This window comes from Sinohyriopsis cumingii, chromosome 11 (assembly GCF_028554795.1).
Source record: "Sinohyriopsis cumingii isolate HCF-2022 chromosome 11, ASM2855479v2, whole genome shotgun sequence".
NCBI classification, from domain to species: Eukaryota; Metazoa; Mollusca; class Bivalvia; order Unionida; family Unionidae; genus Sinohyriopsis; species Sinohyriopsis cumingii.
Genome location: NC_142971.1, coordinates 67,193,925 through 67,217,775, shown reverse-complemented (window position 1 = coordinate 67,217,775; position 23,851 = coordinate 67,193,925). Strand labels below are relative to the sequence as shown.

Genomic DNA, 23,851 nt, shown 5'->3' with positions numbered 1-23,851 from the left:
AGAAATAGTGTCAGTCTGATATTGAATATGGCCACCATGGCATCTATCCTGAAAGTATTGTTGCCATAGCTCCTTCAAAATGGAAAGTCATATTAACATGGGGTTTCCAACTGAAGACTTCTTATGATGCCTTGTTGGTCCTAAGTGAAATTGACATCCAGTATGCACACCACAGTGGTTAATTTGAAAATTTTGTTATTTCTGAAGAGTATCAAAGATAGTTTCAACACTCCATGATTAGAAGGAAAGAATGGTTTTATCTCGAATTCATGTAAATTCTTTTCAGACAGTAGATCATCAGTCCATTCAAGGGACTCTTGTTTACTTAAATGCATTGATATGCTTATATTAATATGCATTGGTATTAAGTTTAATAACAGAATAGCTTCAGAACCTGATCCATACTGCAATACATCTACTTTATCCCACAGTTATCAAGATAATTGATTTCCTATATACAGAAAATTGTTATTGGCTTTCCAAAACCTTTTGGTCTCTTCTTTTTCCAAGTTTCCTGCCTTGAATGTTCACACAGAGATGTTCCTAGGCAAGTAAGTCACTGAAGGAATATTGATCTTTCCTAAAATCACAGGCTTACAATTTATTTTATTCAAAACATCTTGATACCCAATGAAATAATTGCCTTGTCAGAAAGGGACATAACTCTAGAATAACTTATTGGTGCATTCAGAGGTTTATTCCAGTGTGTAAGAGTTAAATCCCCTATAGTTCAGCTGTACGTTTTACTACATTTTATTCTTACAGATTCAGCAGCACATGTAGATTGATTTAATACTAATTATTTCATTTGAGGAACATAATATCAAGATCTGTTCAAGTGTTTAACAGGAGGGTCCATAGCTTCCTGTATTAAATCATTGAAACTAATCCAAAGATTTAAATAGCACTGTTCTATTTGAGACTAAAATTTAAGGATGATCACTTGTGAAATTTCAAGTTCAAACAATACAAAACTGAAAAGGAATATTACAGAGTTCTGTGATATCAAAGAAAGTATATGGATGAACTTTTCTCTCATTATGACACTATTATTCAGATCTCATCAGAATTCTGAGACAATTTACAGAATGGCATAAATCGTTAATGATTTCCCATAGTGTCATATACCTTTCATTGACTATGGTTTTCTTTCACAGCATTGTCCTTGTGTCATTAAAACATTAAATGCTTGCATGATTAAGACCTTGAAGGAGTTTGATAACAAGAGAGATCTGTGCATACTGATGGGGCGGGGTGACATTTCTGACCCAGCTTTCAGGAAACATGGAACATATGCCTATATCATTAAGATCTCAGATGAGTTTGATAATAAAAGAGATTTGTTCAAGCTAATTTGGTGTCTGATTGTTGAAACCTATTATGCCTCTGCAAACCGTATTTCTGATCTGGTTTTGATGAAACTTGCAATGTTAGCTTACATCATTAGGATCTTGGATGAGTTTGATAATGAGTAAGGTCCATGCATATTATTGAGAACACACAATTGGCCTGCCTTGTTACCACTCTGGATGCCAGATTTCTGATCTAAGTTTGAACCAACATGGAACATTTGCTCATATCATCAACTTAGAGTCTGGTAAGGAGCAACATCCATGCATGATAATGAAGAGATCTTGCTTCTGATTGGCTGAGCTTATTACCACTCTGGAGGCCCTATATTTTATATTTAATTTTGATCAATCTTGCAATACATGTAAATGCTTATAACATCAAGCTCTTTGCTCAATAATGAGCAAGATGCATGCACACTAATGAGTTGATTTTGTATCTTTTTGCCTTTGATTATTACCAGTCTAGATGCCATGTTTCTGATCCCATTCTTAGCAAACTTGAAATTTGGGTTTATATCATCGTTATAATTGGTGGCTTTAATAGTTAAAAAATTCCATACATATTAATGATGATATCTTGGATACGATTGGCTGGACTTCTTACCACTCTTAAAGCCATATTGTTGATTTGAATTTGATCATGTTTGGAATATATACATGTATCATAAAGCTCTTTAACTCTGTCATAAACAGGTAAGGTCCAGGCATATTTATGAGATGAACTTGCATCTTACTGGTTGAGCTTATTGCCTATCTAGAAGCCATAACTTGGATCCAGTTTTGAAAAAAGTTGAAATATTGGTGCCACAGGTGGCTGAGTGGTCTACAGTGCTCATCTTTTCAAATATCTGATGTCTCACCTTTGTTTGCATGGGTCTGAGTCTCGAGCTTGGCCATTATAGGTATGTGAGAAAGATCGTCTTTTGCTTCCTGTGGGTCTTTGTTTCTTCCTAGGGTTTTCCCAGGTTTTTCCTCCACCGGATATACTGTCCACCTTGTATAGCCTATCATGTGCTAAAAAAATGGCATAAAATCCACAACAACAACAACAAAATTTAAGTATGGTCTCATATTACCAAGATCTTGGACAATTTTGAATGAAGGCAGGAGCCTTGCATATTAATGAGGTGATCTTGCATTTGATTGGCTGACATTTTTATTACTCTTGATGCCATATTTTTTATATGTTGGGTGTTTTATGATCCAGATCTGGATAACTTTGATTTTGAGCAAGAGACTGTGCATATTAATTTAGAAATAATCTTTATCAGGATGTGTTAAAATGGGAAATTAGTAAACTTTATATAAATGTGGGAATAATTAAATGGTCGACTGTTAAGTTGTATATGCCAGGTGAGCAGTATCAGGCCAGCTTGGTCATCTTCTTAGTACAGTATTTAAACAGTTTTAGGAGCAGCGAGGTCATCTTTCATCCTGTTTTACACAGTTCACGGGTACTAAGGCATGCTGAGGTTAAAATTGATGTTTTTTTGATGATACAATACTGTAATCACCATGTCATTTTGAGCTGTGCAAGAATAATGTGTTTTCCAAAAGCAGACATCTTTATCTCCTGATAAAAGGAAATTTTAAGAATTTAGAACATATACAATGTTGGGGTTTTGCGAATTGCCTGTAATGTATTAAAATATGGGGGATATTAGAATGAGCAAAATCAAATCATGTAGCATGGAGAGACCAAATTTTGAGGTTTAAAATTGTGTTCCCATGATGGAAAGTTTTACTGTTTAAAATTATGTGGTACCACGATGGAAAGTTTTACTGTTTAAAATTATGTGGTACCATGATGGAAAGTTTTAATGTTTGAAATGATGAGGTACCATGGTGGATAGTTTTTCTGTTTAAAGATATGTGGTACCATGATGGAAAGTTTTACTGTTTAAAATTATGCATTCTCATGATGGAAAGTTTTGCTGTTTAAAATGATGTGGTACAATGATGGCAAGTTTTAAATTTTGATATGATGTGGTAACATGATGGATAGTTTTACTGTTTAAAATTATGTGGTACCATGATGGAAAGTTTTACTGTTTAAAATTATGTGTTCTCATGATGAAATGTTTTACTGTTTAAAATTATGTGGTACCATGATGGAAAGTTATAATGTTTGAAATGATATGGTACCATGGTGGAAAGTTTAACTGTTTAAAATTATGTGGTAACATGATGGAAAGCTTTACTGTTTAAAATTATGTGTTCTCATGATGAAATATTTTACTGTTTAAAATTATGCATTCTCATGATGAAATATTTTACTGTTTAAAATTATGTGTTCTCATGATGAAATATTTTACTGTCTAAAATTATGTGTTCTCATGATGAAAAGTTTTACTGTTTAAAATTACGTGTTCTCATGATGAAATGTTTTACTGTTTAAAATTATGTGGTACCATGATGGAAAGCTTTAGTGTTTGAAATGATGTGGTACCATGGTGGAAAGTTTTACTGTTTAAAATTATGTATTCTCATGATGGAAAGTTTTACTGTTTAAAATGATGTGGTACAATGATGGAAAGTTTTAATGTTTGAAATGATGTGGTACCGTGATGGAATGTTTTACTGTTTAAAATTATGTGGTAACATGATGGAAAGTTTTACTGTTTAAAATTATGTGGTAACATGATGGAAAGTTTTACTGTTTAAAATTATGTGTTCTCATGATGAAAGGTTTTACTGTTTAAAATTATGTGTTCTCATGATGGAAAGTTTTACTGTTTTAAATGATGTGGTACAATGATGGAAAGTTATAATGTTTGAAATGATGTGGTACCATGATGGAAAGTTTAACTGTTTAAAAGTATGTGGTACCATGATGAAAAGTTTTACTGTTTAAAATTATGCGTTCTAATGATGAAATATTTTACTGTTTAAAATTATATGGTACAATGATGGAAAGTTTTACTGTTTAAAATGATGTGGTACAATGATGGAAAGTTATAATGTTTGAAATGATGTGGTACCATGTTGGAAAGTTTAACTGTTTAAAATTATGTGGTACCATGATGAAAAGTTTTACTGTTTAAAATTATGCGTTCTCATGATGAAATATTTTACTGTTTAAAATTATATGGTACCATGATGGAACGTTTTACTGTTTAAAATGATGTGGTACAATGATGGAAAGTTATAATGTTTGAAATGATGTGGTACCATGATGGAAAGTTTAACTGTTTAAAATTATATGGTACCATGATGAAAAATTTTACTGTTTAAAATTATGCATTGTCATGATGAAATATTTTACTGTTTAAAATTATATGGTACCATGATGGAAAGTTTTAATGTTTAAAATTATGTGTTCTCATGATGAAAAGTTTTACTGTTTAAAATTATGCGTTCTCATGATGGAAAGTTTTACTGTTTAAAATGATGTGGTACCACGATGGAAAGCTTTACTGTTCAACAAAATTGCAAGAGTGCATTGCTATTTTAAATAGTGGAAGAAAGTACCCTTGAGATTCCCTATGTAGTGAAACGGCTTTATTTGTTTTGCAGCCGCATTGTGACGGTGAGCACAGCTGACGAGTTTTATACATTAATGGGGGATCTTACTCAGGAGATGCTTGAAGGAAAGAAGCTGGATGCTGATTCAATGATCAAGGTACTAAGCAGGCACAAAATGACATTCTGACACTGATATTCAACACTGCATGTTTCTCTTGCTAACTATTCTCTGGATTGGAGAAAAAAATTGCAAGAAAGGTAGATTTAATCACCTTAGATTTTATAGCATTAGGGAACCCACTGATAGCAACTAAACATTTTGACATGTCCACCATAAGGTGGAGTGTGTTATGGTATATTGTCTTCCTGTCCATCTGTTAGCAGTTGGTTTTTGTGTGGATGGCTTACACTTATGTTAAGGATGAAACCTTGTGATTTTGGAGTCAAGTGCTCAAAAGTCAAGGTCAGTGGGACTAAAAAAATAAAATGTGGTTTCAGCACTATAACATTAGTTCTACACAATATACCTCAACCAAAATTTGTGGTTATCTTGCATATATTTTAAAGAATAAAACTTGGTCAATGGAATTACAAGGTTATAGGTCAGTATTGCTGACTTAAAGAAGAAAAGTACCTTCTCTGCAAAACTTTTAGTTATATACATAGATAACTATTATTCATGGGGCAGTGATGTTATTTGCCATTCGTACTGCACTTGTTACAGTTATATTGGTATCTTTAATTTAATTAACCCTTTACCTCATAGAGCATAGTGACAAAGTGCAGCACGCTATAAATAGAACACCTGTTACCTAGTCATACGCATACGCCTGTCTGTGAACTGTTAAGCAATGTAGTGTATGTTACGTTTAACAGCAATTTTAACCTTTTTGCATTTTGGCACACATCTATTATATGTGGAAAAATTTAAGAGTAAAGTCTGATTGTTATAGCTGTGTAATTATTTTTCATGGAAGAATTTTTTATGTGCTTTAAAATCTTGAGAGAACTCGTTCACTGTCATGTCAAATCTTGAGAGAACTCATTCACTGTCATGTCAGTGAGGCCGCGTGACCAACCGTAGCTGCCATTTCCCATACTCGAAATTTACGTTTCTCGTCTGCGTCTTCATCACTAAGTCATCTGAATTTGATAATTTATAAAAACTAATTGCTGCCTACATCAATATCAGAGCCTTTACCTAAGTTATTGAATCTTTCATAGTTGTGACTCTAATCATGAAAACTTTGTAAGTACTGAATGAAATCTGCTACCGCCATTTTGGAGAGTGGAGATTACAACCCAGTTACTTTAAATAGCAGATATCGACCAGTGCATAAACAGCGACCATGTGATCTGATGTAATTGTCATTCACAGAAATGAATGTAGTATCTAATGGGGGGGGGTCCCCAAAGGTGGCGCTACAAAAACCAGCTCAAAATAGCTGATGTGTACAGCAGGCGTCAAAAGGCGCTTCCATGCAAATGGAGTAGAGGTGTCAAAAGGTGCTTCTATGCAAATGGAGTAGAGGCATCCAAAGACGCTTGCATGAGGTAAAGGATTAAATAATCTTTTTTTATATGGATGAATGTTAAAAAGGTAATCATTGTTATATATTTAGTTATATTGAGTATCAACATGGGAGAGTCTTTAAAGTTAAGATGGTTGAGTAAACAGTGTACTTATTTAGGGAATTATGGGATAATTATTTTTGAAACTAATTCAGATGTATTTCTTTGAGAATTTAAAAATCTTTTAATGTTGCTTGATGCTGCTTTAATTCAACAGGCTGTAAGAAGTTGTGAGTTTATGGTTTAACCCTGCATCCATTGCCCCCCCCCCCCCCAATTGTTTTTCAGCTCTCTTTGCCCATTAGCAATTGCTGTTTACCATATTTCTAATCCAGTTTTTATTAAACTTGGAATATAAGCATATACCATCAGGATCTCAGACAGGTTCAGTAATGTGTGAGATCCATACATATTAATCATGTATTTGATGGCTGAGATTGTTACAACTATGGAAGCCATATTTTTGATCAAACGTGAGACAAGCAGTAATGAGCAGCAAGAATTGTGCGTATTATTGAGGTGATCTTGCATTTGATTGGCTGAGCATGTCAGTACTGTAGCAACTATGTATGAAAAGATTTTACCTAAGTTATTAAATAGTCTTCGTCAGGGTGTTGGATGAATTTTGTTTACGAGTAAGATCTATGCATATTTTTTAAGTAATCTTGTATTTTACTGGCTGCACTTCTTACCGCTGGAGACTGAATTTAGATTGGATTTGGTTCTTAACAATTGAGATTTGCCCATATTGATGAATCTGATTGGCTTGTTACTTCTCCAGGGATTATATTACTCTTCTGATTTTAATCAAACTTGGTAAATAGGTTACTAGCATCAAGTTCTTGGTTGAGAGTGATTGTGAGCTTCAGCTGTCTTATTACGTATGCCATTATCTTTAAAAAAAAAAAGATTTTTTTAAAAATTTTAGTAAAAGAAAAGAAAATCTACAATATATAAGAGTTGGAAGATAATCATAATATTCATTGATATAATCACATCAGGGTGCAGGCCATTTTAGGAATTTTTAAGGAGAAAAGAGCATATTGGCTGTGTTAGCAGTAATACTATAATAGGGCTTGGACAATCTTGCACTTGAGTTTTAGACTCCACAACCTGTCAGTGGGCTTGAACAACCTTGCACTTGGGCCTAGGACTAAACAATCCTTCCATAAGCCATACACTTTACACTTGGCCTAGGACTAAACAAACCTTCCATGGGCCATACAAACTTTGCACTTGGCCCAGGACTAAACAATCCTTCCATGGGCTATACAAATTTTGCACTTGGCCCAGGACTAAGCAATCCTTCCATGGGCCATACAAACTTTGAACTTGGCCCAGTTTTAATAAGTGTTCATTATGCTTGGACAACCTTGTAAATGGGTCTAGGACTAAACAAACCATTCAGTGGGCTTGGGCAAATCAACATTTCACTAGGCTTGGACAACCTTGTAATTGGGTCTCGGACTAAACAAACCCTTCAGTGGGCTTGGGCAAATCAACCTTTCACTAGGCTTGGACAACCTTGTAAATGGATCTAGGACTAAACAAACCCTTCAGTGGGCTTGGGCAAAACAACCTTTCACTAGGCTTGGACAACCTTGTAAATGGGTCTAGGACTAAACAAACCCTTCAGTGGGCTTGGGCAAAACAACCTTTCACTAGGCTTGGACAACCTTGTAATTGGGTCTAGGACTAAACAAACCCTTCAGTGGGCTTGGGCAAATCAACCTTTCACTAGGCTTGGACAACCTTGTAATTGGGTCTCAGAATAAACCAATCTTCAGTGGGCTTGGGCAAATCAACCTTTCACTAGGCTTGGACAACCTTGTAAATGGGTCTCAGAATAAACAAACCCTTCAGTGGGCTTGGGCAAATCAACATTTCACTAGGCTTGGACAACCTTGTAATTGGGTCTCAGAATAAACCAATCTTCAGTGGGCTTGGGCAAATCAACCTTTCACTAGGCTTGGACAACCTTGTAAATGGGTCTAGGACTAAACAAACCCTTCAGTGGGCTTGGGCAAAACAACCTTTCACTAGGCTTGGACAACCTTGTAAATGGGTCTAGGACTAAACAAACCCTTCAGTGGGCTTGGGCAAAACAACCTTTCACTAGGCTTGGACAACCTTGTAATTGGGTCTAGGACTAAACAAACCCTTCAGTGGGCTTGGGCAAATCAACCTTTCACTAGGCTTGGACAACCTTGTAATTGGGTCTCAGAATAAACCAATCTTCAGTGGGCTTGGGCAAATCAACCTTTCACTAGGCTTGGACAACCTTGTAAATGGGTCTCAGAATAAACAAACCCTTCAGTGGGCTTGGGCAAATCAACCTTTCACTAGGCTTGGACAACCTTGTAATTGGGTCTCAGAATAAACCAATCTTCAGTGGGCTTGGGCAAATCAACCTTTCACTAGGCTTGGACAACCTTGTAAATGGGTCTAGGACTAAACAAACCCTTCAGTGTGCTTGGGCAAAACAACCTTTCACTAGGCTTGGACAACCTTGTAAATGGGTCTAGGACTAAACAAACCCTTCAGTGGGCTTGGGCAAATCAACATTTCACTAGGCTTGGACAACCTCGTAATTGGGTCTAGGACTAAACAAACCCTTCAGTGGGCTTGGGCAAAACAACCTTTCACTAGGCTTGGACGACCTTGTAATTGGGTCTAGGACTAAACAAACCCTTCAGTGGGCTTGGGCAAATCAACATTTCACTAGGCTTGGACAACCTTGTAATTGGGTCTAGGACTAAACAAACCCTTCAGTGGACTTGGACAAATCAACCTTTCACTAGGCTTGGACAACCTTGTAATTGGGTCTAGGACTAAACAAACCCTTCAGTGGGCTTGGGCAAAACAACCTTTCACTAGGCTTGGACAACCTTGTAATTGGGTCTAGGACTAAACAAACCCTTCAGTGGGCTTGGGCAAATCAACCTTTCACTAGGCTTGGACAACCTTCTAAATGAGTCTCGGAATAAACCAATCTTCAGTGGGCTTGGGCAAATCAACCTTTCACTAGGCTTGGACAACCTTGTAAATAAGTCTCGGAATAAACCAATCTTCAGTGGGCTTGGGCAAATCAACCTTTCACTAGGCTTGGACAACATTGTAATTGGGTCTCGGGATAAACCAATCTTCAGTGGGCTTGGGCAAATCAACATTTCACTAGGCTTGGACAACCTTGTAATTGGGTCTAGGACTAAACAAACCCTTCAGTGGACTTGGACAAATCAACCTTTCACTAGGCTTGGACAACCTTGTAAATGGGTCTAGGACTAAACAAACCCTTCAGTGGGCTTGGGCAAAACAACCTTTCACTAGGCTTGGACAACCTTGTAATTGGGTCCAGGACTAAACAAACCCTTCAGTGGGCTTGGGCAAATCAACCTTTCACTAGGCTTGGACAACCTTGTAAATGGGTCTAGGACTAAACAAACCCTTCAGTGGGCTTGGGCAAAACAACCTTTCACTAGGCTTGGACAACCTTGTAATTGGGTCTAGGACTAAACAAACCCTTCAGTGGGCTTGGGCAAATCAACATTTCACTAGGCTTGGACAACCTTGTAATTGGGTCTAGGACTAAACAAACCCTTCAGTGGACTTGGACAAATCAACCTTTCACTAGGCTTGGACAACCTTGTAAATGGGTCTAGGACTAAACAAACCCTTCAGTGGGCTTGGGCAAAACAACCTTTCACTCGGCTTGGACAACCTTGTAATTGGGTCTAGGACTAAACAAACCCTTCAGTGGGCTTGGGCAAAACAACCTTTCACTAAGCTTGGACAACCTTGTAATTGGGTCTCGGAATAAACCAATCTTCAGTGGGCTTGGGCAAATCAACATTTCACTAGGCTTGGACAACCTTGTAATTGGGTCTAGGACTAAACAAACCCTTCAGTGGGCTTGGGCAAATCAACATTTCACTAGGCTTGGACAACCTTGTAATTGTGGGCTTGGGCAAAACAACCTTTCACTAGGCTTGGACAACCTTGTAATTGGGTCTAGGACTAAACAATCCCTTCAGTGGGCTTGGACAAATCAACCTTTCACTAGGCTTGGACAGCCTTGTAATTGGGTCTAGGACTAAACAAACCCTTCAGTGGGCTTGGACAAATCAACCTTTCACTAGGCTTGGACAGCCTTGTAATTGGGTCTAGGACTAAACAAACCCTTCAGTGGGCGTGGGCAAATCAACATTTCACTAGGCTTGGACAACCTTGTAATTGGGTCTAGGACTAAACAAACCCTTCAGTGGGCTTGGGCAAATCAACATTTCACTAGGCTTGGACAACCTTGTAATTGGGTCTAGGACTAAACGAGCCCTTCAGTGGGCTTGGGCAAATCAACCTTTCACTAGGCTTGGACAACCTTGTAATTGGGTCTAGAACTAAATAAACCCTTCAGTGGGCTTGGGCAAATCAACCTTTCACTAGGCTTGGACAACCTTGTAAATGAGTCTCGGAATAAACCAATCTTCAGTGGGCTTGGGCAAATCAACATTTCACTAGGCTTGGACAACCTTGTAATTGGGTCTAGGACTAAACAAACCCTTCAGTGGGCTTGGGCAAATCAACATTTCACTAGGCTTGGACAACCTTGTAATTGGGTCTAGGACTAAACGAGCCCTTCAGTGGGCTTGGGCAAATCAACCTTTCGCTAGGCTTGGACAACCTTGTAATTGGGTCTAGAACTAAATAAACCCTTCAGTGGGCTTGGGCAAATCAACCTTTCACTAGGCTTGGACAACCTTGTAAATGAGTCTCGGAATAAACCAATCTTCAGTGGGCTTGGGCAAATCAACATTTCACTAGGCTTGGACAACCTTGTAATTGGGTCTAGGACTAAACAAACCCTTCAGTGGGCTTGGGCAAAACAACCTTTCACTAAGCTTGGACAACCTTGTAATTGGGTCTCGGAATAAACCAATCTTCAGTGGGCTTGGGCAAATCAACATTTCACTAGGCTTGGACAACCTTGTAATTGGGTCTAGGACTAAACAAACCCTTCAGTGGGCTTGGGCAAATCAACATTTCACTAGGCTTGGACAACCTTGTAATTGGGTCTAGGACTAAACAAACCCTTCAGTGGGCTTGGGCAAATCAACATTTCACTAGGCTTGGACAACCTTGTAATTGGGTCTAGGACTAAACAAACCCTTCAGTGGGCTTGGGCAAAACAACCTTTCACTAGGCTTGGACAACCTTGTAATTGGGTCTAGGACTAAACAAACCCTTCAGTGGGCTTGGACAAATCAACCTTTCACTAGGCTTGGACAGCCTTGTAATTGGGTCTAGGACTAAACAAACCCTTCAGTGGGCTTGGACAAATCAACCTTTCACTAGGCTTGGACAGCCTTGTAATTGGGTCTAGGACTAAACAAACCCTTCAGTGGGCGTGGGCAAATCAACATTTCACTAGGCTTGGACAACCTTGTAATTGGGTCTAGGACTAAACAAACCCTTCAGTGGGCTTGGGCAAATCAACATTTCACTAGGCTTGGACAACCTTGTAATTGGGTCTAGGACTAAACGAACCCTTCAGTGGGCTTGGGCAAATCAACCTTTCACTAGGCTTGGACAACCTTGTAATTGGGTCTAGAACTAAATAAACCCTTCAGTGGGCTTGGGCAAATCAACCTTTCACTAGGCTTGGACAACCTTGTAAATAAGTCTCGGAATAAACCAATCTTCAGTGGGCTTGGGCAAATCAACATTTCACTAGGCTTGGACAACCTTGTAATTGGGTCTAGGACTAAACAAACCCTTCAGTGGACTTGGACAAATCAACCTTTCACTAGGCTTGGACAACCTTGTAAATGGGTCTAGGACTAAACAAACCCTTCAGTGGGCTTGGGCAAAACAACCTTTCACTAGGCTTGGACAACCTTGTAATTGGGTCTAGGACTAAACAAACCCTTCAGTGGGCTTGGGCAAATCAACCTTTCACTAGGCTTGGACAACCTTGTAATTGGGTCTAGGACTAAACAAACCCTTCAGTGGGCTTGGGCAAATCAACCTTTCACTAGGCTTGGACATACTTTATCTTGGGCCCAGGACTGAACTACTTTGGTGCAACAATTAAATGATCTATTCATAAATGTATCTAAGTGCAGTATGTTAGTTGCAGTTCTTAATAAAAGTTTAATAAATGGGTATAGATATTTCTTTTTATTGATGGCTGCTTTTTCAAAGTTTTTGTAACCAGTGAAATTTCACAATGAGAAACAAGTCATGATGGCATGCTTGATTAAATTATCTTGTAAAGAGGGTATATTGAAAAAAATCTGTAACATTTTATCAACAATTTTTTAAAAATCATTTCATTTTTGCATCTCAGCAAAAGCCATAAACACCGTTCTTGCAGTCTGTTAGAATGCACACAGTCCTTGTTGTTCTAGTGGCAAGTGAGTAGAGGTCTTCGGGTGTTATATAAAGTAAGAGTACTAACAAGTTACCATAGGCTGTACTATTTGTCAGGTTTCAGTTCTAAGTTGTTGTTGTTGTTGTTGTTGATCTAGGGTTTAATGCCATTTTTCAGCACAAGATAGGCTATACATGGCGGCCAGTATAACTGGTGGAGGAAGAACCCTGGAAAACCCAGGGAAGAACCACCGACCCACGAGAAGCTAGTGGCAGGCTTTCCCACGTACCCACGCTAGCCTAGCCTTGGACTCGAACCCATGCAGACAGAGGTGAGATGGCAGTGATCCGGAACGGTGAGCACTTTAGACCACTCGGCCACTCGGGGCCCCTCAGTTCTAAGTAAATGAAGTTGTGTTCCCCTACATAATCCAAATTAATTGATTATGACAGAATTTATTTTTGTTTGTTGATATATTATTAGAACAGAATTTTCATGACTATCAGAAATTTTTGTCCTAGAAATACATGCCACATTCAGTCTTGTGGAAAAAAAAAAGAACTGGTTGCTCACATATAAGCCTGACACCCTCATTCTTAGGAAACAAATATGGGCTAACGTGGTGAAGATTTTTGTAGTTTGGATAGGCTCTGTTTTTTAAAAACCAATTGTGGTTTGTGAAATACTTGATGATTAACCAGGTGTAAACCAGGTGTGTCATATCAGGTCTAGGTTGGGCTCTTGTTTGTATAATTGGATATATGTAAATAGATATTATTTTTTTGAAATCATTCAGACATGTTTTGTGATATTCCTGCCTCATTAGAGGCAGGGATATATAGGAATGGTGTCTGTCATTCATAAGTCCTTCCATCCATGATATCATTATGTAGTCCCCTAGTTCTTGATGAATTGCCATGTTAACATTTTAGTCATCACCTGATGATGTGCATATGACAAATCACTGTTTCTACAATTTTTAGCTTTTCTCTTTCTGTCCGAAGAACTTAAGGTATGGCCTGCTATCTGTTGTCCATCCAACCATTAGCACCAATCTGTCACCGCCTGTCCTCAGTCCATCCATCCATTAGCACATATTTTTCACCGCTTGTCCTCAGTCCATCCATTCATTAGCACAAATTTGTCACTGCTTGTCCTTGGTCCATCCATCCATTAGCACAAATTTGTCACTGCTTGTCCTCAGTCCATCCATCCATTAGCACAAATTTGTCACTGCTTGTCCTCAGTCCATCCATCCATTAGCACAAATTTGTCACCACTTGTCCTCAGTCCGTCCATCCATTAGCACAAATTTGTCACCACTTGTCCTCATCAACTACTCAGAGGATTAGCATGAAACCATACATACACACACATTCATCCCATTGTCTAGTTGTAGCTGAAAAATAATCAAACTTTAAATCCCCAGTTCTCGTTTTGATATATAAAGTTAATGAAAATGTATCGTGATAACTCTTTATTACTGTGTAGTTCGCATTTGGAAAAGTGTATTAAACATTATCATCAATAGTCACCTTCAAGTCCATTGCAGTGAATTTTACTTAGATCTTGCTAAATACCTTAGGGATGATTAAAACTATAAAATTTGGGGGATCCTATTGCTAGACTTGGGAAATCTGTCGTTTAAAATAAGTATCTTGGTGAGTTTTAAACACAGTTATTTGATTTCTAATATCAAATCCCTCATCACTTGTAATTTTCATTATCTTATAATTTTAGATCTCCCTTTATAGCATTAAAAAAAATTAATATTATAAGTTTTTTAATTTAAGACCAATTCCCTAATATGCATTAAAATTAATCTGTTTATTCATCTAACATAATATAAATTTGTCATTGTTTTGTTTGCTTAAAGATGTTACTGAAATAAAGGTGTTACTGGATTAAATGTGTCACTGAAATAAAGGTGTTACTGGATTAAAGGTGTCACTGAAATAAAGGTGTTACTGGATTAAAGGTGTTACTGAAATAAAGGTGTTACTGGATTAAAGGTGTCACTGAAATAAAGGTGTTACTGGATTAAAGGTGCCATATCATCATATAAGTCACCATTAATTCACATCAAATTAAAGTTTGTTTCAGGATGGCAGTGTTTGCAGCATGTTTAACAACCAGACCCAAATCAACAAACTAGAATGCTGATAAAAACTATATTCCCATTAACATTAAATAGAATGTCAATAAAAAAAACAAAAGCATAGTTTGGTCAATTAGAAGCAAATTTCTGGAAAGAGTTGTTTGGTTTTACACACTAGATAATGTGACTCCAAGCACATCTTGGTAAACAAATTGCAGGCTCTCTGTTGAATTGTTCATAATTCAAAGTACAAAATGAGTCTATCTATCATTACCACTATGTATTGTCAACCATCAAAACTTCTTGTAAAAATTTTTGTAATTAGGGAAGACACACACATATGCATCACTATGAAAATGGTGTAGCTATCTGCTCACTTTTCAGCTTTTTTACATTGCACATATGTTGGAGAATATGACTGTTAGCATGGACAATGCTATGGGGTGATTAAAGTGAAAACAATCACATTAGAGATGTCATTTCACCTAAACAGGCTCAGAAGCCAGAGTGTACATTGCTGTGTATTGATTTCAAGACACTCCCTCTACTTCATTTTTGTTTCAGTACAGTGTATTAGTAATCAATGGAAAAGGTTAGCATTTTGTAAATTTTCCCATCAGAGAGGAATGTCAAATATAGAAAAGAACTTTTTTGTTATGTTGTCAATTCTGGTGCTACCAGTAATTCATTTATCATAAATATCAGAAATTATATTTTGAATTCCAGTTGAAAATTCACACATGCTCTATGAAAAATAAATTTAATTTGTTTAGCTCAGTCAGAAGCAAATTATAACTCAGTTGATGTTTCCATGGCCATTGCTAACAAAAAGAATAATATTATCCAATATTGCATCATAGAGACATGAAATGGGTATGGAAACGGTTGCTGAAATTTGACTCAAACCTATTTTCATGGTTGTGGTTTTGTGTTATACAACACCTGTAGTGAATCAATATAATACAGGTGTCATTAACTTTGTAAATTTCTGTCTCTTAAGAAGTTTGATAATGTGTTGTTCAAATATACAAAAGTTTCAGGTGACTGTTTTTGATCTTTGTACACCCACTTCTCACTTGTTCATCCATTTCACCCTATTATGGCAAGAGAAGATAATGTCTTCCAGATATTTTTGTCCACTTTTGACCCTGATTTATTATGATAAAATGGCACATGAAAGCAAATGTCAAGCTGTATAGAATAAAGTAAAGATTCTAGCAAGCAAAATTCATTTGGAACATTTCAAAATAAAACTGCTGGGTCTACCAGACAGCCCCAGTTAATATTGCTGACTCATCCTTGTACTTAAAAATCTACTGCCAACATTTGCCTAGAGGTCTTTCTTCATACCACTATGTGCAGTTAAAGAGACTAAAGTTAAAAATTTCTGTAGATTTAAATGAGTGGCATGTTAATTTATATGAATTTCAGTAGTTATCCTTGTTTTCTAATGATACGTATATTTTGGTACATGGTCACTTGATTCATTTAGATTTTATGGGAGATTCTCAAAAAGAAACGGTTTTGATTTTAAAAAATGCATTTTTTCTGAACCAGAATGATTTTGTATTCCATTGAGAAGGGAGGGCATAAAATAAAAATCAATTTCTCCTTGGAAAAAAACTCAAAAAGACCTGACAGTATTTGTTCTGGGGACCTCGGTTAGTTCCAAATGAAAATGGCGCTGATCTGATCTGTTCTTCAACATAACTGACATGGTGGCTGGCTTGAAGAAAAAAAATTGTCACTAATCCTCCCAGCTGAATGATCTTATTGACAGCTGTGGTGATCAAAGCGATATTATTATTGGTATTTTTAAATTTATCATTATGCTATAATTTACCAACAGAGAAAATTATCTCGTTGCAGAACATCTACAGTCTTGTTCCTTTCCCTTTCCCACAACTGGTTGAACTGAGAGAGAAGTATACATACAACATACGACCTTTCACCTCCAACACCACTACCAGTTCTGATAAGAGGTCATCCCTGGGAACATTAGCCTACAGTGATGAGGATGAGTTTGATGAAGAAGATATGGAAGCCATTACCTGTTTCACCGGGATTCTTGCCACCCCACCCACCAAGGGAAAAGGTAAGGATGCTTCCATAAACATATTTTAGTATAGCTCACCAATAATCTTTAAAACAAGCTAAAGTGGAACCCCACTATAATTTGATAATTGTGGTCCAAAAAATTGGATCACGTTAATATCGGGGTCGCGTTAATGTGGGGTTTTACAGTATTTTACTTTTTTCAGAGAACAACTCATTGGCACATATACGTGTATTTATGTCTAATGTATACGATGAATAGGGTATCAACACCGTTTACTATCGTGCCATTGTGGCATTCATGTCATCAATAATGCATGTAATTCCATTGAAAAATTGCACACAGATTTACAATATTCAATAATTTTTATCCCAGATCATTGTGCCTGAATTCAACATCTAATATACAGCATGAACAGAGTGTCAACACCGTTTACTTGCTGTCTGATATCGTACCGTCGGGGCTTGAAATTAATCCATAACATATGTAATTCCATTGCCAAAATTGCATACATATTTAAACTATTCAATAATTTTGTCACACATCATTATGTGTCTGAATTCAATGGGAAAAATTAACCGCAAAATTAGGTTAAGAAGATGAAGCATGTGTACGGTTCATTACATTCCTTGGTCTCTGAATGGTGTCTGTACAAATTTCATACTAACAAAATTTTCTCATATGCATTTCCGTGTACATTTATCCATTGCAAATTTCCAATAATTAACACTTGTATGCCTATTCGTTTGAATGACTACAGCGATAATAATTAACAATCAACACATGCTTTCAGTATGCATATAACTTTTACTTCAGATTTTGTGAATATCGAAAGAAACATGAAAACTACTATACTAATCATTATACAAAGTGCAGAGACTTGTGTTTGTGAACTTATATTTTTAATATTTTTATAAAAATAGGAAATTAATAATGAGTTCATAAACAAACACCATACTCATGTAAAACCCCGAGAATTAAGCGCAGTAGGCCTGCAATGGTCATGAGTCACTTTTATATATAAAAATTTAAGCTGAACGCATGTACAATTTTATACTCTTTCAATTTCCAGCTAATAAAGTGGACATTATTTACTGGTCAGCTGATTGCATCTAATAACACTGCCAAGCCCAGCAAACATGTTGGCAGATTTTTTTTTTTTATGTTTTTTAAATTGTGAGAATCTTTTACCAACCACTGCATTGTCTGCTGGTTGGTTGTGTATGCAGTGAAAAAAGAAACACATGTTGGCTATTGTTTGAGCAATGATTGTATACAGAATTAATTGAAGACAATCACAAAAACTACTTAGTGGCTTTACTCATGGATCAGTAACAAGTAACATTTCCGATAATGTTTATTTTGGCATAACACTTTACAAAACTGGTGAAATTGTTAGATTTCAGAAGCCAAGGCACGATCGTATTATATTCAAATTCGTATTCGAACTCTTCCGCAAAATGATAATAAACGTTTTATACACTATTTCTCAAACTTTATAAAAAGTATTTTTCCAGATACGAGAAAAATTCACGTACAGTACACATATTTAAAATTTCAGAAACCACGTTGCAATTATATTATATATCGTATTATATTCGAATTCATACACTATCTCTTCCCCAAAATGATAATAATTTTTTTTTGCGCAAAATGCAGAGAACGAATTGTGTTTGTGGACTTAATTTTTCATAATGGTAAAAAAAAAAAAGGAAATTAATAACGAGTTCATAAGCAAACCCCATACACATGTAACACCCGAGGACTAAGTGCAGTAGGCCTGCGATGGTCATGAGTCACTTTTATAAAAAAAATTTATAGCTGAACGCATGTACAATTTCATACCCTTTCCATTTCCAGCTAATAAAGCGGACATTTTTTCACTGGGCAACTGATTGCGTCTAATAACACCACCAAGCCCAGCAAACGTGTTGGCAGCTTTTGTTTTTTATGTTTGTTAAATTGTGTGAATCTCTTATCAACCACCACATCGTCTGCTGCTTGGTTTTGTATGCAGTTAAAGAAGAAACACATGTTGACTATTGTTTGAGCAACGATTGTATACAGAATTAATTGATGATAATCACAAGGACGACTTACTGGCTTTACTCATGGACCAGTAATAAATAACATTTCCGATAATGTTTATTTTGGCATAACACTTCAAGAACCTGGTGATAGTGTTAAATTTCAGAAGCTACACCACAATTGTATTATATTAAAATTCATATGCGAACTCTTCCCCAAAATGATAATAAACATTTTAAACACTATTTCTTGTACTTAAAAAAAAGAACAATTTCCCGGTACGAGAAAAATACACATACATGTAATTAAAATTGCAGGAACCACACCATGATCATATTAAATTTGAATTCATGCATGATCTCTTTCCCATAATGATAATAAACTTTAAACAAAAAATATTTTTTCATGTGCAAATGAATATACAAAATTTCAGGAGCCACGCCACGAATGAAAGTCTCAGATTTGGCGAGTATAGGTGTGTGAGAAAGCTTGCCAGTAGCTTCTTGTAGTCAGTGGTTCTTCCAAGGGTTTTTCTGGGTTCTTCCTCCACCATTTATACTCGCCACCATGTACACATATAGCCCATGTTGTGCTGAAAAGTGGCTTTAAACCCTACAACAACAACAAGACAGGTTTTAAGATAATAATAGTGTAGAACTTAGAAAAGCCATAAAGGAAATTAATAACCTCTCGACCAAATCAGGACCTCATTGCCATAATGTAACAGCTGTATCAGTAAATCTGCAAAATCTTTCTTGAAAATATTTTGGAGATTCCATGCCCAGCAAACATCAAGAGATTATCTCATAACTGTTTTTCATGCCAAATTCTGTATTTTTGCAGTGAGAGACTAATAATGGCAGATGCTATACAAACATTCTTTGGCATCCATACTCAGGATGCTTATATCTGTCATTGCAACAATACCTGTTGTACATCATTCAGTTTGAAGATGACCATATCAACTCTGATTGGTTTCTTTGAGTACACGAGTAGCTGATCAGGACAATTTTGTGCTCAGAACTATCTGTGGCACACCTGATAGGAGATGCCACTGAGGTTTGTTTGATCAAACACCTGACAGGAGATGCCACTGAGGTTTGCTTGATCAAACACCTGACAGGAGATGCCACTGAAGTCTGCTTGATCAAACACCTGACAGGAGATGCCACTGAAGTTTGCTTGATCCAACACCTGATGGGATGCCACTGAGGTTTGCTTGATCAAACACCTAACAGGAGATGCCACTGAGGTTTGCTTGATCAAACACCTGACAGGAGATGCCACTGAGGTTTGCTTGATCACATACCTTACAGGAGATGCCACTGAAGTCTGCTTGATCAAACACCTGACAGGAGATGCCACTGAAGTTTACTTGATCAAACACCTGGCGGGATGCCACCGAGATTTGCTTGATCAAACACCTGACAGGAGATGCCACTGAGGTTTGCTTGATCAAACACCTGACAGGAGATGCCACTGAAGTCTGCTTGATCAAACACCTGACAGGAGATGCCACTGAGGTTTGCTTGATCAAACACCTAACAGGAGATGCCACTGAGGTTTGCTTGATCAAACACCTGACAGGAGATGCCACTGAGGTTTGCTTGATCAAACACCTGACAGGAGATGCCACTGAGGTTTGCTTGATCAAACACCTGACAGGAGATGCCACTGAGGTTTGCTTGATCAAACATCTGACAGGAGATGCCACTGAAGTCTGCTTGATCAAACACCTGACAGGAGATGCCACTGAAGTTTGCTTGATCCAACACCTGATGGGATGCCACTGAGGTTTGCTTGATCAAACACCTAACAGGAGATGCCACTGAGGTTTGCTTGATCAAACACCTGACAGGAGATGCCACTGAGGTTTGCTTGATCAAATACCTTACAGGAGATGCCACTGAAGTCTGCTTGATCAAACACCTGACAGGAGATGCCACTGAAGTTTACTTGATCAAACACCTGGCGGGATGCCACCGAGATTTGCTTGATCAAACACCTGACAGGAGATGCCACTGAGGTTTGCTTGATCAAACACCTGACAGGAGATGCCACTGAAGTCTGCTTGATCAAACACCTGACAGGAGATGCCACTGAGGTTTGCTTGATCAAACACCTGATGGGATGCCACTGAGGTTTGCTTGATCAAACACCTGACAGGAGATGCCACTGAGATTTGCTTGATCAAACACCTGACAGGAGATGCCACTGAGGTTTGCTTGATCAAACACCTGACAGGAGATGCCACTGAGGTTTGCTTGATAAAACACCTGACAGGATATGCCACTGAAGTCTGCTTGATCAAACACCTGACAGGAGATGCCACTGAAGTTTGCTTGATCCAACACCTGATGGGATGCCACTGAGGTTTGCTTGATCAAACACTTAACAGGAGATGCCACTGAGGTTTGCTTGATCAAACACCTGACAGGAGATGCCACTGAGGTTTGCTTGATCAAACACCTTACAGGAGATGCCACTGAAGTCTGCTTGATCAAACACCTGACAGGAGATGCCACTGAAGTTTACTTGATCAAACACCTGGCGGGATGCCACCGAGATTTGCTTGATCAAACACCTGACAGGAGATGCCACTGAGGTTTGCTTGATCAAACACCTGACAGGAGATGCCACTGAAGTCTGCTTGATCAAACACCTGACAGGAGATGCCACTGAGGTTTGCTTGATCAAACACCTGATGGGATGCCACTGAGGTTTGCTTGATCAAACACCTGACAGGAGATGCCACTGAGATTTGCTTGATCAAACACCTGACAGGAGATGCCACTGAAGTCTGCTTGATCGAACACCTGACAGGAGAAGCCACTGAGGTTTGCTTGATCAACAGAGGATGTGAGGTTTATGCTGTTTTCCTCCTTTCAAATTTTTTAGCTCCAGTATGGATGAGACTCTGCCAGGTGGAGCAGTTATGTGTGAGATCTTCTGAAAACTCTGGATCATTGTTGAAATGTTTCAAAAATGTCTTGAGGGACTGAAGCATTTCTTCTGACCACCCAATGGTTGCTTTTCCTTCTTCCGTTTGCACAGAACATGTTTTGTACTCACTCTTGTTCACATCAGCAGATTGTGGATGCTTGGAATGCTTGCTAAGTTGAGAACCTCAGTGTCTGGAACTCTGTCCTGCCATCTTATCCATATCAGTTTCTTCAGACAGCCCATGTGAAAATGGTTCAGCTTCTTGTCATGGCATCTGTACACTATCCAGGTTTGACAAGCATTCAGCAGGGTTGGGAACATAGTGGCTTTGTAGACCTTCAGTTTTGTTTGTAGATTGATACCTCTGCACTCCCACACATTGCACATTGTCTGCCAAAGTTCACAATTGCTGTAGAAATTCTGGCATTGGTTTCATCATCGATGTGGACTGCACATGACAGGGTGTTGCTGAGATAGGTAAACTTGTCGAATGCCATTAGTGTTTGATCTTTTACTATGCATAAAGGGCTTCCTGTTGCAGGTTGGTGCATCACCTTTGTCTTCTTGATACTGACTGTAAGACCCAAAGTGTATGAGGCTGAAGAGAAATGTCCATACCATATTGCCTGTCAGACTCAGATTCGACATTCAGGGAACAGTCATCAGCAAATCGGAGATCATGAACTGTCACTTCCTGTGAGATCATCTTCACCAATAGTCTTCTTGGATTGAACATTAATATGGTATTTGATGTTGATCCTAGTGTCATAGTCCTGGAAGGCATCAGTAAGCATGGTGGAGACTATCATGCTAAAATGTTGGAGCCATCACACAGCCTTGTTTGACTCCATTGGTGATTAGGAATTGTTCAGGTGAGTGACCGCCATTCACAACACCGGCAAGCATGACATTAATGGCAATGCAAAACCATTGCAATGAATTTCTCTAGGCAACCAAATTTTCCCATGATCTTCGAAAGGCCTCCACAGCAGACTGTCTCAAAGGCTTTTGTCAGGTTTTTGAATGTCATGTAAAGATTGGAGTTCTGTTCCTGGCATTTTTTTGTGTAGGGTTGATGCTAGGTAGGTAGGTAGGTACAGAGAGAAGAAGATAACAACAAAATTGGTGTAAAATACACTTATATTATTGGGTGAAATATGTAACTATAAAATTTACAACTTACAATTTTTGCACGTTAAAATCCACAATACTGGACATTTTATATCTATTTATGTGATAAATCCATGAATTTTAATTATAGGTCACATACTGGTATAAAAATAGCTCAGAATGATTCGATTCATAATATTCTGTAATATATTAATTCCAACCTTCTTAAAAATAAATAATGACAGTTAAGTCCACATTTTTTGCTCTCCACCTTCTCCATTAACAACTTGGTATAAAACTCCAGGGGGCCCCGAGTGGCAGAGTGGTCTAAAGCGCTCTCCGTTATGGATCACTGCCATCTCACCTCTGTCTGTGTGGGTTCGAGTCTCAGATTCAGCCAATGTGGGTATGTGAGAAAGCTTGCCAGTAGCTTCTCGTGGGTCGGTGGTTCTTTCCGTGGCTTTCCCGGGTTCTTCCTCCACCATTAATACTGGCGCCATGTATAGCCTATCGTGTGCTGAAAAATGGCGTTAAACCCCACAACAACAACAACAACAACAAAACTCCAGCATCTTTTCACATGACAATCATCAAAGACCAGTCAGCATTAACTGTTATCATTGTTAGGTCAAGTGGCTGACTTGGAGAGCATTACAGACAGAACACATTGATGGGAAAGGTGAAGCCCCTGTTAATAATCTCCTCAGATTCCAACTTATACTTTCCAGTTATAACAAGTTTTGTAGAGTACATAACCTATACTTACAGTGATCTGGATCTGTATGGATACACACTAGGGGAAAACATCCAGTTGAGACTTACTGTTTAGTACCATGCCACTCTATAGCTAGTTAGTG

At 37.8% G+C, this 23,851-nt stretch overlaps 1 protein-coding gene across 1 annotated transcript in view; it reads left to right on the top strand.

Moving 5' to 3' along the window:
* The window catches only part of LOC149788618 (uncharacterized), a 152,524-nt gene that overhangs the window by 106,319 nt on the left and 22,354 nt on the right, over positions 1-23,851 (top strand). Inside the window, exons 8-9 of the mRNA XM_089974700.1 lie at positions 4,869-4,974; positions 16,727-16,952. Coding sequence (XP_089830826.1) covers positions 4,869-4,974; positions 16,727-16,952 — 332 coding nt within the window. The remainder of the gene's footprint in view (positions 1-4,868; positions 4,975-16,726; positions 16,953-23,851) is intronic.